Below are 18,366 nucleotides of genomic sequence, written 5' to 3'. Positions count from 1 at the left end.
ATCATTAGACAGTTAGCTCTGGATCTTACTCGGTGAAAGGAACCTCACATTCCTTATCCCTGAAAAAACAAGGCATGAATTATATAAATTCAAAGGAAACTTTCAAGAATAAGGCTCAACCTGGCTCATGCCTATAGTCCTAGCTACTTAGAAGACTGAGCTCTGAGGATTGCTGTTCAAAGCCAACGGGGACAGGAAAATCTGTAAGTCTCTTATCTCCAATCAACTACCAGAAAACTGGAAGTGGAGCTGTGGCTCAAGTGGTAGAGTGCTAACCTTGAGCAAAAGCACTCAGGCATAGCGCCCAGGCCCTGAGTTCAAGTCCCATGACCGATTAAAAAAAAAAGAAAGAATAAGGCTCCAAGGGTTTTGTTACTGGTGGTTGGAATGTTGCAGATGTTCCCGGGTTCTTGCGTACAATGTCTAAGATTAGGATACTGCTTCTGGTGCTAAAGAAAAACTAGTAAGATTAGGTCTATAGTGTTGATTTATTAAGAAAGCAGAGTTCACAGGCCAGGGAGTAAGTGGGAAGTTCTTGCAAGAATGGGCTGTGTGCCAGGTACCAGTGGCTCACACCTGTAATCCTAGCCACTCAGAGCTACTCAGGGAGCTGAGATTTGTGAATCGTGGTTCAAAGCCAGCCTGGGCAGAAAAGGCTGTGAGACTCTCATCTCCCTCTCACCTCTAATGCTTAATAACTTTCATCCTGCTCTTGGCTTGTAAGTCCCCATTTGTCTTATTAAAGTTGGAATCAAGTCCAGTCTCTTACTGCAAGATCCCTTTGCAGCGATCCTCTAACCTACCACCACCACAGCCCTCTTTGAATAAAGTCGACCCTCTCTAATACGTGTTATGAATATCTTCTATTTTTAATATATATGTTGTATTGTAAAGATACTGTACAGAAGGGTGACAGCTACATGAGTAAGGTAATGAGTACGTTTCCTATCGAGCCTTGTGAATATCTTTAACAAGGGCACGTTTGAGAGAAGAATCTCGGAGCTGTTCTGGCTGCAGGGGACCAGCTGGACCTGGTTTCCGCGGATGGGGGCAGCCTGGATTCGGTCAGAGTCCTCCGTGGCGCCAGGGGGCGCTGCAGACAGCTCCCGGAAGCCAGCGCCTGGTGCGTGGGGGACCGCGCCGGACGCGAGACTCCTGGGTATTCCGGAAGCGGAGAGGAGAGCGGGCGGGCCGTGGGCCGCGGAAGTGGGCGCGGGCTCGGTGGAGGCCTGCGGGACCGAGTGCGGCCGGGGCCCGGCTTGCCGCGCAAGGCGGAGCGTCATGGACGAAGCCGGCAGCTCTGCCAGCGGAGGCGGCTTCCGCCCGGGCGTAGACAGCCTGGACGAGCCGCCCAACAGCCGCATCTTCCTGGTGATCAGCAAGTACACGCCGGAGTCGGTGATCCGCGAGAGCTTCGCGCCCTTCGGGGACATCCAGGACATCTGGGTGGTGCGCGACAAGCACACCAAGGAGTCCAAGGGCATCGCCTTCGTCAAGTTCGCCCGCAGCTCGCAGGCCTGTAAGGCCATGGAGGAGATGCACGGGCAGTGCCTGGGCCCCAACGACACCAAGCCCATCAAGGTGCGGGTGGCCGGGGTGCGGAGGGCAGCGTGGCTCGTGGGGTTGGGGTGCCTTTCGGGGGCTGCATGGGACGCTCGGCGCTAGGAACTAAACTAGCAGCACCTGCGCGGACGGCCGGGGCATCCAGGATAAGATCCCACCTCCAGAGGCCAGCACTGGGACGAACCCTCTCAGCCACAGAGAAATTGCTTGTCTCCCATCGAGAGGCAAAGGTTCTAATTCAGGTTTTCGTATCTTTGCCCACTCAATCTCGCTGTGTACCTGGCCAGACAGTTGAGGCTCCTACCGTTTGTGGGGTCCTCCACTGGCATAGCTATGTCTCTCTTTCATTTGTTTCGCACTTCTGATCAAAAGTAACTTAATTTAGGGTCAGTTTTCCTCTTGTATTTTTTGTTTGCAAAGTTCCAAAGGATTTGCAAGATTAAAAAAAAAATACTGCAGTTATCAGGCCTACAGCCAGAAGATTGGCTAAGTAAAAGTTATTCTGTATCTAGCTATACTACATTCAGGAAAAGGAGATAGGCTTCAAAATTAGGGGGAAATCCTGGTTGTAGTTTTACAGGAATGACTTTTTGTTTGCTTGCTTGTCCTGGGGTTTTAACTCAGAGCCTGAGCTCTGTCCCTGAGCCTCTCTGTGGCTCAAGGCTAGCGCTCTACTACTTGAGCCATAGCACCACTTCTGGCTTTTTTAGTGTTCATGTGGTACTGAGGAATCAAACCCAGGGCTTCCTACATGCTAGGCAAGCACTCTACCGCGAAACCACAGCCTACAAGAACCTATGAGTGCTCATCATTTGTGACATTAAACTATGTGACGAAAAATCTTCGATTAGAAGGTTATTCATGTAAGGCTGTAGGCATGGCTCAAGTGATAGAGAACCAGCCTAACAAACATAAGGCCTTGAGTTCAATCCTCAGTATTGCCAAATAGAGAGGGGGAAAAAAGGCTGTGTATGTGTTCAACGTGAATACTGCCCTTTATTGGAGACTCCTTTGTTTCTACTGTTTTTGAATGTTATTATAGCTTCCATTTTTTCATTTCCTATTGATCATCACTCCTTATTGGTACATCCACTAGACTAACATTCTGATGGGCCAATTCTGTATTACTTGGTATTCTGTTGTTAATGCTTGACATAGTGTAGTTTACTGATGACTAACTGGAAATGTTTTCCCTTCTATTAGCAGGATCCCACATCTATGTAGTGTAAAACTAATTTTTCCATAGCTCTAATGTTCTCTTTCTTCAACATTTTCTTTCCTCCTTTCTTCCTTCCTTCCTTCCTTCCTTCCTTCCTCCCTCTGCCCCTCTCTCTTTCTCTTTCTCTTTCTTTCTTTCTTTCTTTCTTTCTTTCTTTCTTTCTTTCTTTCTTTCTTTCTTTCTTTCTTTCTTTCTGTCTTTCTTTCTGTCTTTTCATTTCTTTTCTTTCTGGCAGTATTGGGGAGTTGAACTCAGGGCCTCACACTTGGTAGGTTGGCACTCCCACTAACCCATGCTTCCAGCCCTGTTTTTCATAGTTTATTTTTAGGTAGGGTTAGAGTCTCATTTCCTGCCAGTATGATGTGCCTGGACTATACTCTGCCTACTTGAAGCTTTCTGTAGTTGCTAGGGTCACAGATGCCTGCCACCAAGTCTAACTTCACTCCATTGATCCATTGAGATGCAATCTTGTGGACATTTTCTCTCTGGGCTGGCTTGCCATGTAGTTTGAGATGACAAGTGTGTACCACTGTGCCAGCTGTGATTTCAGATGGGATATTACAAACTTTTCTGCTCTTGTTGACCTTAAACTGCATCCCTCCCGATTTTAGCCTCCCAAGAAGCTATGATTATACATGTGAGCCACCAATGCAAGCCCTCGTTCCTCAACACTTATAAAATTGCCTGCCTTTTAAAATTCATTGTCCTGGCCAGGCTATTGCCTCCTATTCTGGTATTCCAGAGTCTAGGTTTTCTCATACTTGAGTGATATACGGCCCCCCTTTAAAGGAAACACACACACATACATATAGACAAGCCATCAAGGGCTTTTGTTTGTATGGTAATTAATACCACTAAATGTTCTTAAAAAGTAAAACTAAAGCCAGGCATCCATGCCCCATGCCTGTATTCCTAGCTACTCAGGAGACTTGAGATCTGAGGATCATGGTTTGAAGCCAACCTGGCAGGAAAAAAAAAAAGCCAAAAGCAGAGCTATTGCTCAAGCAGTGGAGAGCTAGCCTTGAGCAAAAACGCTCAGGGACAGCACCCAGGCCCTGACAAGGACCAGGATCCAGCTCAGCCTCAGGACCAGTGAGTACGTGCACTCACACACATACACACACATACAGAGTAAAACTAGCCCTTAAAGCTAGGCTTATTAGTTGTACAAACAAGCCTAAAATCTCAGTCATAGATGTTTAACATTTTTCTGGAATAATTTAATACCAAGACAAATTGAGAAATTAAAACAGTACAAAGTAGATTATATCCATAGCACTCTAATATTATTAATAATGTTTCAGTAGATCTACATTGGTAGTATTTGAATAATAGAACCTCTTGTGCATTTCACTGCTCATATGAAATCATTTGAGTAATCACTAAGATAAACCGGAATATGATTATATTACCTTTTCCTAAAAATTGATAATGAAAAGATAAATAATGACTGTAATAAAGATTATAAAAAAGTATAAGACCCCCCCATTTCAAGCACTTTCATTTAATAAGACTTGCAGACACATTGTGATATATTAGTATATCTTAGGAAAAGGAAAACAGTAGGTATTATTTTGAGGGTTGTATATGTTTATTAGGTTTTCTTTTTGTTGCTTTTGAAGTCGTTTTATTAATTTGTTCCTCTATTTTCGTGTCAGTCTCAGGACTTGAACTCAGGGCCCCTGCATTTTTGCTCAGCTTTCTTTATCATGCTTGTGTTCTATCAGTTGAGTCTGGCATTTTACTGATGAATTAAAGATGAGGTGTAGAAGACTTTTTCCCAGGCTTGCTTAGAATTGTGAGCCGTGTCCTGAGTAGCTAGGATTACAGGCATGAGTCAATGGCTGTGCCTGGCTTTTTATTTATTTGTTATATAAGAATATGTTATGACATGTTTATACATGTAGATAACATACTTTAGTCATACTCACAACACTGTTTCTTAGGTTTTTATTGCTCAATCGCGATCATCTGGAAGTCATCGAGATGTTGAAGATGAAGAACTTACAAGAATCTTTGTTATGATACCAAAGTCCTATACAGAGGAAGACCTGCGAGAAAAATTTAAGGTTCTTATGTTTTCCAATCAGCTAACATCTGTTGTCATTCAGTCCTTCAACATTGCACCGTTACTAAAAATTGAAAAAGTAGTATATACATTCAAAAAAACAAAGTGCAAAATCCAGAGAATTTTAAGTAAACTTACACAACTAGTAGGGAATAGAGCCAAGACTTAAACCTGCTGTCAGACCTGAGCCTGTTCTTATTCTTTAAAATTTCAAAGCACTCTCTTACCATTCACCTTTTTTGCCTCTCTTGTGGGGGTGATGCTAGCCTGAGGGTGTGAGTTGGTTGATCTGCTATTTACTGTGGACTTGGGTCATGCTGACTTTTTACTTACACAGAGAAAAGCTTATTCGTTGAGGTTTTAATCCTACTGTTGGGTCTCTGAAGTAGTTTTGTTTGAGGAAAAAAATTTTATGTCTGAATTATATAGATCATAGTAAATTTAAAGATAATTTTAAACCTTTTTTGCAGCGGTAAACTTTCACAAAATTATTTTAACACAATGTGTGGATTGTTTTGAGTTACAAGGTTCCTTTTTTAAAAAAAAAAAAATCTGCTTATCTTCCAAAGTCTATGTACTAGGAGGACAAAAAGAAAATAGTCAGAAAAGAGTAATTTCTAAATGCCCTGTTTTCTACTCTGCAAGTTCAAAAATGCTTCTGAAACCTTATATCCCATTCTTGATCCAATAGGAAGAAAAAAAATAATCTTACGTGTTTGTAACATTTTAATCTTTTTGAGTGAATAAGTAACACATTTTATCTGAATGTGTAGTAATTTAGGTGATGGGTAGTTACTGAGAATTTTGTAGAATAAATAGTACATACCAATAATAAATGTCTCAGATTTCTTCCAACATTAACAAATAAACATTACTGCAAATTTCTCAGTATTAACATTGTGAGTGAACTTTTGGAGGTATGCTTTGAGCTATTCTTCAAAAGGCTATCCAATTACTTATGCTCCTTGCAATAGAAGATAAACAATTATAGCTGATGATTATTGAGTGGTATAGTATATCCTAGGCTACATATAAACACTTACCATAGATCACTTCAGTAAGAACAACATAATCAGATAAATACTGATATTCACCCATCTAAGAGAAAAAAGACATGCACAGAGGGTAAGTAAATGGCCTAATTGATAAGTGGCTGAGTCAGAATTTGAATCTGGAAAGTGATTCCAGACTCCCTGCCCTTTGTCACTACTGACTGAGACTTTGTAGCTGTCTAGACCATGTATAAGTTCTTTCTCTACAAGATTTAAATCTTCTGTGATTTAGGCAAGTGACTGCATTAACCCAGCCACCGTAATGGTGAAACAAGCATTATAAAATATGTATCCTTGAACAACTTCTTCAGTTGGCATGTGAGAAGCACTGATAAATACACAATTTAAGCTCTGAAATGGTCTATTTAACTGTTCATTTTGAGTCACTTAAATCACTTCTTTTAACTCCTACAGGTGTATGGGGATATTGAGTATTGCAGCATCATTAAGAACAAAGTCACTGGAGAAAGTAAAGGTTTGGGCTACGTAAGATATTTAAAACCATCACAAGCTGCACAAGCAATAGAAAACTGTGATCGAAGTAAGAATGTGGATTTGAATACTGTAGAATTTTTTGATACTTCTAAGTTCCACGATAAAGTTTGCTTCTTAGCTCCTAAATTCCTCTAGCTAGCCTGAATTAAATGCCCATGATAGAATTAGAGGGATGATGAAAATGAAAAATATGGCAAAAATGGTATCCTGACATTAAAGGTGTTTATAGCTATACCGGGTATATAAGATCTAATAGGCAAAAACAGAATAATCAATTAATTTTTAAAACATTCTTTGAAAGCAAAGAATATGTTTTATCTGTCTTGTCCCCACACCCTAGTACAATAGAGATTTATTGAAATCTTGGGCTGGTGACAATTACTCAGTAGTAGGGCAGTCTCATGACTCTACTGAAATCTCTATGCATGAAATCTTGAGTTCTCAGTGCTGGAAAGCACTATCGGGAAAACAAAAACCAACATTACTGACTTACTGACTTTTGCCAGGAGCATCAGTAATGTCTATAATCCCAGCACTTGGGAGACTGAACAAGGAGGATCATGAGTTCAAAGGCAACCTGACCTACATAGCAACACTATCTTAAAAAAAAAAAAAGAGAGAGCTCTGACAAAGTAACTGCTATTTATAGTGAGCTCAATGAGAATTCACTAGTTGAAACAAACTGGTTCAGAAGCGTGTGATGTAGTATATGAGTGGTGAAGAAGCATACTAAATGAGCATGGGAACATATCCAGAGGGGGCAGGTCTTGCATTTGGCATGGAGTAGACAGGAAAAGTGTTGGCAAAAGCACAAAGCTAGAAATAAACATGTCTCAATTGATACTACAAAGGCAACTATGAAGGCACAATGTTCTACTGAGAAATTACTAGACAAAGTTAAGTAGGTGCTTTGGGACTATGTAACAGGTTATGATGGATTCAAGCTCAGTGTACATTAGGATTCTGTTGTTGATTGCTTAAAAATAAAGGTTTTAGAACAGCTGATATAATGACAGTTTTAAGTATAGATTTCCAGAGAAGGAATTCAAACTTGGTGGTTTTGTTCTCTTTGAAGTCATATCATGATGATGGAAGCCACTGAATATAATTGTAAAAGCTGTGGCCTTGAACACATATATGTATAAGCATTGTGTTCAAAATTACAGGGGTTGGTGGAACCTCTCTTCATCTGGAAGCTTGTTACTGAACTCCCAGTTAAGAATCTTTGATAAGAAACAACATAGTTACTAACTGTTGTACTTGATTGAAGAGAATCTAAATTACAGAGACATAACAGTGTGCCCATGTTGGCTCATACTTTAATCTTAAGTTACCTTGGACGCTGAGATAAGGAGGAACAAGATTCAAGGGGAGCCCAAGCAGAAAAGTTTGCAAGACTCCCTTTCAACCAATCACTGGGTATAGTAGTAGTAGTACCTATCATCCCAAGTTATGTGGGAAACTAAAATTATGAGGATTGGTAAAGTTCCAGACCAGCCAAGCAGAAAAGTCCAGAGACTCTCAGTGGAAGAAGCTAGACACAGGCATGTGCCTGTCATCCCAGCTACAATAGGAAACCTAAATAATGCATTCAGGTTCAGGCAGAAAACAAGACTATCTTGAAGAAAAAAGAAAAAAGAAAAAAAAAGTGCAGAAAAGGACTAGGTACAGCTCAGGGGCTCAGTGATAGAATGCCTACCAAATAAGCATAAGGACCTGTGTTCAAGCTCTAGTACCAGAAAAAAAAAGCAAGAGGAATCAGAGGGAAAGGTAACATAATCTAGGTGACAGGTTAAATTTAGTGTTCCTAATAGGGTTATATAATGTTGAGCCCAGGTAAATGAATGTTCATTCATATCTACATTGACCACAGTTTGGGGATTCTTGCTGTTTCTTGTTTACTGTTTGCTGTATTTCAGAAGAAAAAGAAGTAGGTCTGGTAAAGATGTCTGTTGTAGAGATTTTGCCTTTATAAAACACTAACGACCAGAAATTTGCTGTGCTTGATATCTATGACTTCTCTTTTAGGTTTTAGGGCAATCTTGGCTGAACCTAAAAATAAAACGTCTGAATCCTCAGAACAAGATTATTATAGTAGTATGAGACAGGAGGCTTTGGGGCATGAACCAAGGATAAGTACATTTCCATTTGGTAAGTGAACTGACTTCCTGTAGTAGTTTATGTAGTATAGCTTATTTAATTTGAGTTTTTTTAACTGCTCTTTCATCGTTAACTGTAAAAGTTGATCATGACTTTTAATGTGTTAATAGTTAAAATTATTTGAGCTTATTTCCAACTATAGTCTTTTCCAGTTGATTGGATATCATCTGCCTAATAAGTTGTGTCATTGCCACTGTTTTGGGTGAACTTCTACTTTCTTGCAGATGACCAAAACATATAGAAGATATCTGTTCCATATGAAATTTTGTCCCTAAACTACTGCTGCTCAGTCACTCAATGCCTGTCATTTTGGCTACTCAGGTGGTAGAGATACAGAGGATTGTAGATCAAGGCCAGCCCAAGCAAAATGTTCCTAAGACCCCTCTCCAAACAGTAACTGAACATGGTAGCCTATATTGTCATCCTACCTCCATAGGAAGCATAAATAGAAAGATTATGATCCAAGCCAGTCCAGGCATAAATGTAAAACTGTTTCTGAACAAAATAAAATGGCTAGGTACTGAGAGAGCATTTGACTAGCAAACACAAAGTCCTGAGTTCCAACTCCAGTATAATATCCCAAATACATAAAATAATAATTATATATAGATATATCTATGTGGATATATGTATGTATTGTCACTGTAGAGCTTCAGAAAGAGGAAGAAAGACAAAAGTGGAAACTAGACAACAGGGAAAATGGATGATGGAAATAAAGACTGTGGATGTTATGGTCATAAATTTTCCAGTGAAATATGTTCCATGTGTTTCTATTTTACTTACTAATCTTACTTCTGTAAAATTAAGTTGTACACACCTGCTTGTATTATTCAGTAAAGGCAGGGGAATGAGGAAAGTAGTCTGTTTTCTTTTCATTGGTCTAAAAGCTTACTACAGACAACAGTGCCTTTGCTTAGTACAGTGGGCTCGTTTCTAGTACATAAATGTTGCATGACATTTTGAATATATAGAAATATAAAGATTTGTTTTTTCTTCTATTGTTGAAGAACAACAATCTGAATTTTCAAGTTTTGACAAGAATGACAACAGAGGCCAGGAAGCTATCTCCAAACGCCTGTCAGTTGTATCAAGAGTTCCCTTCACAGAAGAGCAGCTTTTCAGCATTTTCGATATTATACCAGGACTAGAATACTGTGAAGTTCAGCGAGATCCTTATTCAAGTTACGGTAAAACAATGTCCAAGTTGTTTTTATTTATACTCTGTTGTGATAAAATGGCTCTTTCCAGTACTTTTTATGTCAGATACTGTTTGTGTGAAAGGACTTTAGTTTCCTTTTTTCTAATTTATGTTTTAAAATTCAATGCTACCTTAATAAATCCCTGGTAGTGTGTATCTCCTTTACAGAAAGTTAGTCACTTAAAAATGTTTTGTTTGTTTTGTGCCGGTCCTGGGGCTTCAACTCAGGGCTTTGGTGCTGTTCATGATGTTTTTGTTCAAGGCTAGTGCTCTATCACTTAAGCCATAGCTCCATTTTTTTGGGGTGGCAGGGGGTTATTTTATTGGCGATAAGAGTCTCACGGACTTACTTGTTCAATCTGGCTTTGAACCATGAGCCTCAAATCTCAGCCTCTTGAGTAGCTAGGATTTACAGGCAGAAACCACCAGCACCTGGTTTTAAAAAAAAATTAGCTCCCACAAAATAGAGAATTTTATTAGTTGATTAATTATTATTTATGTCAGTCATGGGGCCTGGGCACTATTTCTGAGGTTTTTTGCTCAAGGCTTATGCTCTATCACTTTGAGTTACAGTTCAATTTCTGTTTTTTGGGTGGATAATTGGATATAAGTCTCATGGGGGCTGGGAAGGTGGCTCAGTGGTAAAGCACTTGTCTTGCATGCTCGAGGCCCTGAGTTCGATTCCTTAGCACCACATAAGAAAAAAGCCGGAAGTGGCACTGTGGCTCAAGTGGTAGAGTGCTAGCCTTGAGCTGAAGAGCTGAGGGACAGCGCCAAGGCCCAGAGTTCAGGCCCCACGACCGGACCCCCCGCTCCCCCCCCCCCAAAAAAAAGAGTCTCACGGACTTCTTGCCTAGACTGGCTTTAAATCACAGTCCTTAGATCTCAGCCTCCTGTGCAGCTAGGATTATAGGCATGAGCCACCAGCACCTGGCAAAATAGAAAATTTTGTATTTCTGTTGTATAACAACAGCATCTCATACTGGTAAGCAGATATATAAAATTCTCAGTTTTGTTGTCACTCTTTTCTATCCCTTTCTTGACTTTGTCATGAAAAATGACTTTTCCCCTTCATTTCAAACATCCACATGCCCTGCTTCCATCTGTCCTTCTAATTCTCAAAACAAAGTTCTCATATCTGCCACTTGGACTTGTTAACTAGTTAATTGCTTATGTGCATATTGAGCTTTGGATTTAATAGTGCTTTCTAATAATAGTGAAGGCATGATACAATGGAAAAAGTTCGATATTCCTTTGACATCAGTCTTGGGTGCAAATCTCAACAGATATTGGCAAATTGCTCACTGTCTATAGCCTCTCTTTTGTTCATCTGTAAAATGGGATTAATAACCCAGCTCTGAAGCCGGTGCTACATAGCAATACTTATTTCTAAAATATAAAAAAGTGGTCTTATATATACATTTTTCTAATTTGGGGAGGGGAAGGGAAATAAGAAAATGCTGAAATAAGGAAACAGGTTGACCCATTTTAACAATGAGATGTACAAGACACTATGTTGAAAAGGAACTTTACAACTTGTTGGTGGGAGGATGGGGAGAGAGGGAGGAGTTGGGGAGGTGGGGAAGGAAGGGATGGTAGGGGAAAAACAAAGGAGGAGGTAACAATGCTCCATAGGAAATGTAATCATTACTCATGTAACGGTAACTCCTCTGTACATTATCTTTACAATAAAAAATATATACTAATAAAATGTTCATGAAAAATGGAATTATTAATCCCTTCTTTACAAGGAATAGGTCAAATTTAGAAACATACCTGATTGTAAAATACCTAATTGGAGACCTGGCCTGTAATGGCCACAGAGTAAATCTAAATTTTACTTGTTTCTTTAGCTTCTACGGAGTTAGAAATGAGGAGTGGTATAAAGAAATCATGCTTCCAATGCTATAGGTAGACCTGGTTTCATCCTTTTACAGTGAGAAATGAATCTTGGCTTGTAGACGGACAGACCTGAAGTCCCTCATCCTTCACAGATAGCCCCACATCCTCACTGTTCCTTACCCCACATTAATCTTGTACAACTTTCTGCCTGAACCTTCTTGAGACCATTTCCAAACAGAACCCAATCTTTATTTAGTTAGGCAGTTACCTAGTATGTTGAAATATATTTGTTGTTCTACTTGTTATATTATTTCCCTGGTTGGATATCTGAATAATGTATGTCTTTAGAGTTGGATGCCGGTGGATCACGCCTGTAATTCTAGCCACTCAGAAGGCTGAGATCTGAGGATTGCAGTTCAAAACCAGCCCTGACAAAGTCTCAGTGAGACTCTTAAACCAATTAACCACTCCAAAACCAGAAGTGGAGCTATGGTTCAAAGTGGTAGAGTGCTAACCTTGAGCATAAAAGTTCATGGACAGCACTCAGGCCCTGAGTTCAAGCCTCATGACCGACCAAAAAGAAAAAATCATTGTATCACCTTTCATCATATAGTTAGAATCCCATTTTAATGAATTTATGTAGTCAGTGTTCTTCCCAAGAGTAGATTATATTATGAATGTGTCATAAGGGCCTTTTGATTGTGAACCAACTCCTGGGCTCTCCTTCCCTTCAGCACCTCTCTCTTGAAATCTGTCCCCATAGCTGAAATCTCTTGAATGTCTGTGATCTTTGTTCTTAGGCTGATTTTGAGGCCAGCTGGCAGCCAGGGCTACAGGGTGAAACTTCTATTTTTTTAAGTCACTATTCTAAAAGTAATTAGACAGAACATATACAGATATTCCATTGTTCTTAAAAGCTATTATGTGTCCATTTTTAACCAAAATTTGTCTTTGTTTCACTTTTTAAAAATTCAGCATGACACATATTTAGCAGAATGTTGTTTTCTGATGCATTTGAGTTGTGCCTGATGCATTTTTTTAGTTGTGTCATAATGAGGGTTCTGTATTGTTTCACCTTTGAAATATAGTATAACATAAGTGTTAGGGATTAATATGCTTTCTTCTTTTCTGTATTGTCTCTATTTTAGGTCATGGAGTGGTTCAGTATTTTAATGTAGCATCAGCTATATACGCAAAGTACAAGTTGCATGGATTTCAGTACCCCCCTGGAAACCGGTTGGGTGTTAACTTCATTGATGATGGGGGTAATGCAACAGAGTAAGTACCACTCCAGGAGTGTCTAAGCAAGCTTCGGGTGTTCATGATGGTGACTGGACAGATAGATAGAGAAAATAGTTGACTTCTCAGGTTGAGGAAGTTGCACAAAACAAGTTACTCCTCAGAAACTATTTCTAAATTATAAGTTATTGTCTCCAGTCTCCTTAGAAAGATGGCATCACAGATGGTAGCTTCACAGCTTGCGTCCATGGTCTGGAATAACCCAAGTCAGCAGCAATTACTGGTAAGTAGGTAAGAATTTAACCTCTATGATACTATGAAGACAGTATAAACATAACCTGTGTCTATTACATAAGTAAGAAAATGTCCAGAGCTATAGTAGAAGATCACATAGATGACATGACACGTGGGTCTAGAGCTCTTTTTAGAAATCCCTGAAGTAGGGGCTGGGAAGGTGGCTCAGGGGTAGAGTGCTTGCCTAGCATGCATGAAGTCCTGGGTTTGAATCCTCAGCACCACATACACAGAAAAAGCTAGACGTGGCACTGTGGCTCAAGGGGTAGAGCACCAGCCTTGAGCAAAAGCAGCTCAGGGACAGTGCCCAGGCCCTGAGTTCAAACCCCAGGACTAGCAAAATAAAATAAAAATACATACAATAGATTAAAAAAACAAAATCCCTGAAGTAAACACAAGGTGCAATGCCTGTGTGCATGTGATCATATAAAATAATATTTATTGAAATTTAAAAAAATTCCTGAAGTGCAATTCTTTTTCTTTTATTTTTCTCCCTTTGCTCCTGACTCTTGGACAGCAATTTGGGGGAAGTTCTGGATCGCAGTTGCCTCAAATCCAAACAGATGTTATCCTCCCATCATGCAAAAAAAAAGCTCCTCCTGAAACTCCTGTGAAAGAAAGACTTTTTATCGTGTTTAATCCTCATCCTTTACCTTTAGATGTACTAGAGGATATATTCTGGTAAGATTTAAGTTCTAGAAGATTCCATTCTTTTTAACTATAATTTATTTCAACAAGTAAATTCAGCATTCTCCCAATCTTGAAAACTGCCTATATCTAACACCTATAAGGTAGAGATGATTTGTTCCATTATTTTATTTTATTTTATTTATTTTATTTAATTTTTGGGTCCGGTCGTGGGGCCTGAACTCTGGGCCTGGGTGCTGTCCCTCAGCTCTTCAGCTCAAGGCTAGTGCTCTACCACTTGAGCCACAGCACCACTTCCGGCTTTTTTCTTTTTGCTTATGTGGTGCTGAGGAATCGAACCCAGGGCCTCAGGCATGCAAGGCAAGCACTCTACCACTGAGCCACCTTCCCAGCTCATGTTCCATTATTTTACAGACTCTTTATTTGAATGATTTTTTTCTAATTATGATGATTTCCTTTATGAGAGAATATGACGGTTAAAGAGGCCAAAGTCCATGCCTAAAAACTATTTAAGAAATTTGTTCTTACCTTGGAGGCATCAGGGAATGGCTAAAGGGATTGTTAGGGAGTGAATGATCACATTTTTCTTTGGAAAGATCATTCAGAAGTCAGAGTACAAAATGGATTATAGAGGAGCAAGCCAGGAAGCAAGGAGATAGAAAAAGATAATGGCATCTGAATGAGGAAAGAGACCTGAGCAAGAACAAAGAGGAGTGGGCACTGTTGGCAGGTGTTCACAGGGTAAGACTGACATGAAGTGGATGGATGTTAGATACAAAAAGAACAATGAAAATGTTGAGTGAGCCCCATGTTTTAGAACTGAGCAGCAGTATATTTATCTGTTTCAGCTAATGTTTTTACTTTATTTCAGTCGTTTTGGTAACCTGATTGAAGTTTACCTTGTATCAGGAAAAAATGTGGGGTATGCCAAGTATGCTGACAGACTAAGCGCTAATGATGCCATTGCTACTTTGCATGGCAAGATCCTGAATGGGGTCAGACTAAAAGTTATGCTGGCAGATTCCCCAAGAGAAGAGTCTAACAAACGGCAACGAACTTACTGATTCTTGAGGTAAGAGCTTAATTGGAACTTTAAAACATACCAGCCAACTAGCAAGGGGAATACATGTAATTGTACTTAATTATAGACTTTTTTTTAAAAGATTTTGAAACTAGTTAAAGGCACTTAATATTTTACTGAGAAAGACAGGATAGGTTTTTGTTTTTTTTTTTACAATATGTTTTTTAAACTTAAACAATTCCAACTTTTAAAAATGTTTTTGGCATATACTGGAGGAATATTTTTTACTTCCATTATAATTTAGAAAATTATTTTTTATACTGTGAATATTTTAGTTACTAAGAATTGGATTTTTTTACTGTGTGCTTATGTATACGTTAACATTGAAATACTTGTAAAGATTTTTAGCTGGAAGAGTTGGTGTGTTGTGTTATGAACTGAGGTAACTTTTTAAAGTTTTTATAAAGAATGTTTTGATTTCTTATTAATAAAGTATCAAAAAAGCAGTATCAAATTATACATGTTTCTTGGCTTTTTGCGCCTAAATATTGGTGTTTTCTGGATTTATGACTTTGTACATTAAAAGTATATGTTCAGAAAATATTTTTGTGTGTATATATGTGCTTTTTTAAAACCCTGATCATTGCTAAAAAAACAAAAACAAAAAAACAAACCCTACTTTAGTTTTCAAGAATCAAACTTCATTCCTTTTCTATGACAGATTAGATCTCTGAGGTTTGGGTGAACATTCTTTAAAGTTAGACTTTTCCGGTCTCCAAATGAATTCTGAGTTTCAGAGGAAGCTGGATTTCTTCTTTCCCCGCACACATAAATCATTCAAGTCTCCTGAAGGTCAAATGAATCCCTTTCTCTTCTCCCTGAATGTTGTTGTCTGACCAATGATGTAAAGAAGCAAATCTGAGAATACATCCCCTCAGGCTCATTGCTAATGAGCAAATCAGTGGCTAGTTCTTCCTTCATAGAAGAAATGCAGGCAGCAATGCAGAATACCTGATGGGCCCATTATGAATAATCCTACTTTTAAAATGTTTTAATGACAAGATCCAATGTCATTTCATCCTACAGTGTTTGCAATTTAACCTTAGAAATATTAAATTGGCAATGAGGAGAATTAGCAAGCAGTTTTTCTTGTTTATATATAAAATGATAAAAACTGAATTTGATTTTGACAAATTATCCTCTAAAATACAGAGTGGCCCAAGTGGTAGAGTGCCTGCCTTGCCTTGCAAGCATGAGGCTCTGAGTTCAAACACTGTACTGCCAAAAAACACACACAAAAAAATGAAAATATTAATATTGTGTTTAATTCCTGTCTGTAAATATTTCAGTACAGTTAACAGTTGATGATTGCTTTTGTTCAATGTAGCTTTGTCCTTAAAAAGGACAATAATCCTACCTAATATGGAAAAATGAAGAAATTACTTTTATGGTTGAATTTTCCTAGTCGTTATTTACATTTTAAAGAGACTATTGACTTGTAATTCCAGCAGTTGGGAAGTTAAGACAGGAGGGTTTCAATTTCAAAGCCAACCTATATAGGTTATATAGGGAGAACATGTCTGAAAAATAGAGAAAGAGAATTTTTGACATATAGTTAGATCATATATTGACATATAGTTAGAATTCCAGCACTGATACTTGTTATAATTGGGCAGGTCTCTTCATCTTTCTGAGGCCTTGTTATTTGTGTGTTTTTCTCCACCATGGTTCTTGAGAGTTGATAAGACAGCAAAATACCTTGTAAAATGAAAGAAAAGGCTTTGTGAGTTAAAATACATTCAGTGAAATCTTTGAGATACCATCTTTTCTGAAATAATTACATACAAGTGATCAGAAACTAAAAGTGTAATGGAACAAAACTACCTTGATGGCCAGCTTGTTTGTTGAGAACTAAGCTTTCTAATACTATCTCATTACCTTGAAAAGTAATATGAGTCTATCCAGTTTCCCACATTAAAGGATATACATGACTGGTCTTTAAGTGTAAATCTTATTATCCCTGTAATAGGTATTTTCTTTCTTCTTGTGCATTAAACAAACATTTTGGCCTGGCCTGGCGCCTCTATTCTAGTAGTAGCTACTTGGGAGGCTGAGAGACAGGAAGGAAGCTTGACCTAGGAGTACAAGGGCAATCTGGGCAAATGATACCTTGTTTCAATACATAAAATAATTTTGTTTTAGGATTCAATAAGAAAATATGATAGACTTTCCCAGATTTTATGTGATTGTAACTCTCTGGTGTGGGAGATGCACTTACGTCATCAGCGTCAAGAGAATACAAATAACTCATGAATGCTAGTTCATTTTGTTTCTAAGGAATAAGCCTGGGATTAAATAAGCCACACCTCAGAAACAAAAGAAAAAGCTGGCTGCAGAATGTAATGTTGAAAATATTTAACATCTATACTATGTGCATAGTATATTTTTATTTGAGGAAAACGGGAATTTTAGTATTTTAGGGCATCTGATTTTTTATATTAATTCACAGCATTTTCCCTCTAGAAATTCAGTACCTGCTTACATCATCCTTCTGAGTAAGTGTGGTTTTCTTTATTTGGGAATGCCTATAATTAAACAGATTAGTTATATTGAAATAAAAGAACAATTTCTAATATTTTAGGCATACTATACAAGAGCTATTTAATTTCAAATGATGATTTTCATATTGTATTGTGTTCTTTCTACAGAACAAAGACTAAATAATGACATAACCCTCAGCTGACTGACTGAAAATGTGACTGGACTCACTCCCTGTGGACAGTTGACAGCTTTTTTTTTTTCCATATATTTGGTAGTCTGCACAACATTGTTTTATCTCGGAATCAGGGATTGCTGACATGTATTTTTGAATCAAAACCTTAATGCTAAAGCTATTATAATAGTTGTTTCTTAGAGCAATATGTTGTGTTGTGTGGAAGAAATAAAGTTTTCCCAGAGTAATATGTTGTTATGTATAGCAAAATAAAGGTTTTTTTTGTGCTTAACTAATTCATGACTTATTTATGTGAAATGAGAGTGAAAAAAAATAGTGTTCAGAATTTGGCTGACACATTTTATTGATTTTGAGATGCGTATTTCTTCCCATTTTAGTACTTGTATAAATAGAACTGTCCTGTTATTGGTTGTGTAATTGACAGCCTCTTTCATAATGAAAAGAGGTACTTGATTCAATTAGTTGCATCACAGATTGAATAAATTATAACAATTTCTCTTCTATCTACATGTGCAGACGAACTGGGAGTATAAGAAGAGAGCCAAAGTTATCACTAGAAATGTTTTATGCTATATATTTATAGTTACATTGAAATCAGTGAATTTAATAAATTTAGATTAAAAACAAAAACAATCATCTTACCAATGGATGGTTGTGAGATCAGCAGGGTTTCTCAATTACATTTTCTTCTTTGAGTCCTTACTATAAATTCTGCAGAGACATACATGATTGCTCTACCTATGAAACACCTAGCTTTTTTAGTGCTGACTTTTTTCTTTACCAGGAACATAACTCCATAAACAGTGGTTTTTTGGCCTTGGGGCAGACTTGGT

The 18,366-nt window shown here is 38.3% G+C and overlaps 1 protein-coding gene across 3 annotated transcripts; it reads left to right on the top strand.

Annotated features, from left to right (window-relative positions):
• Positions 1-1,175: 1,175 nt before the first annotated feature.
• Positions 1,176-17,354, top strand: Rbm45 (RNA binding motif protein 45). 3 transcript variants are annotated; one of them, XM_070020221.1, is made up of 10 exons: positions 1,176-1,581; positions 4,729-4,851; positions 6,317-6,443; positions 8,426-8,548; positions 9,565-9,744; positions 12,746-12,875; positions 13,035-13,119; positions 13,648-13,811; positions 14,650-14,850; positions 17,323-17,354. In XM_070020221.1, exons 1-9 carry the CDS (start codon positions 1,282-1,284, stop codon positions 14,840-14,842), a joined length of 1,425 nt encoding a protein of 474 aa, XP_069876322.1. In that variant the 5' UTR covers positions 1,176-1,281; the 3' UTR covers positions 14,843-14,850; positions 17,323-17,354. The 3 variants fall into 3 exon arrangements, with proteins under 3 accessions (XP_069876322.1, XP_069876340.1, XP_069876331.1); XM_070020239.1 differs by having other exon boundaries at positions 17,309-17,354; XM_070020230.1 differs by having other exon boundaries at positions 14,650-17,354.
• Positions 17,355-18,366: the final 1,012 nt, after the last annotated feature.

Source organism: Dipodomys merriami, unplaced genomic scaffold (genome assembly GCF_024711535.1).
Source record: "Dipodomys merriami isolate MVZ:Mamm:240054 unplaced genomic scaffold, mDipMer1.0.p SCAF_1, whole genome shotgun sequence".
Classification (NCBI taxonomy): domain Eukaryota; kingdom Metazoa; phylum Chordata; class Mammalia; order Rodentia; family Heteromyidae; genus Dipodomys; species Dipodomys merriami.
Note: the sequence above shows the minus strand (reverse complement) of the source record. Positions and strands in the feature narration are given on the sequence as shown.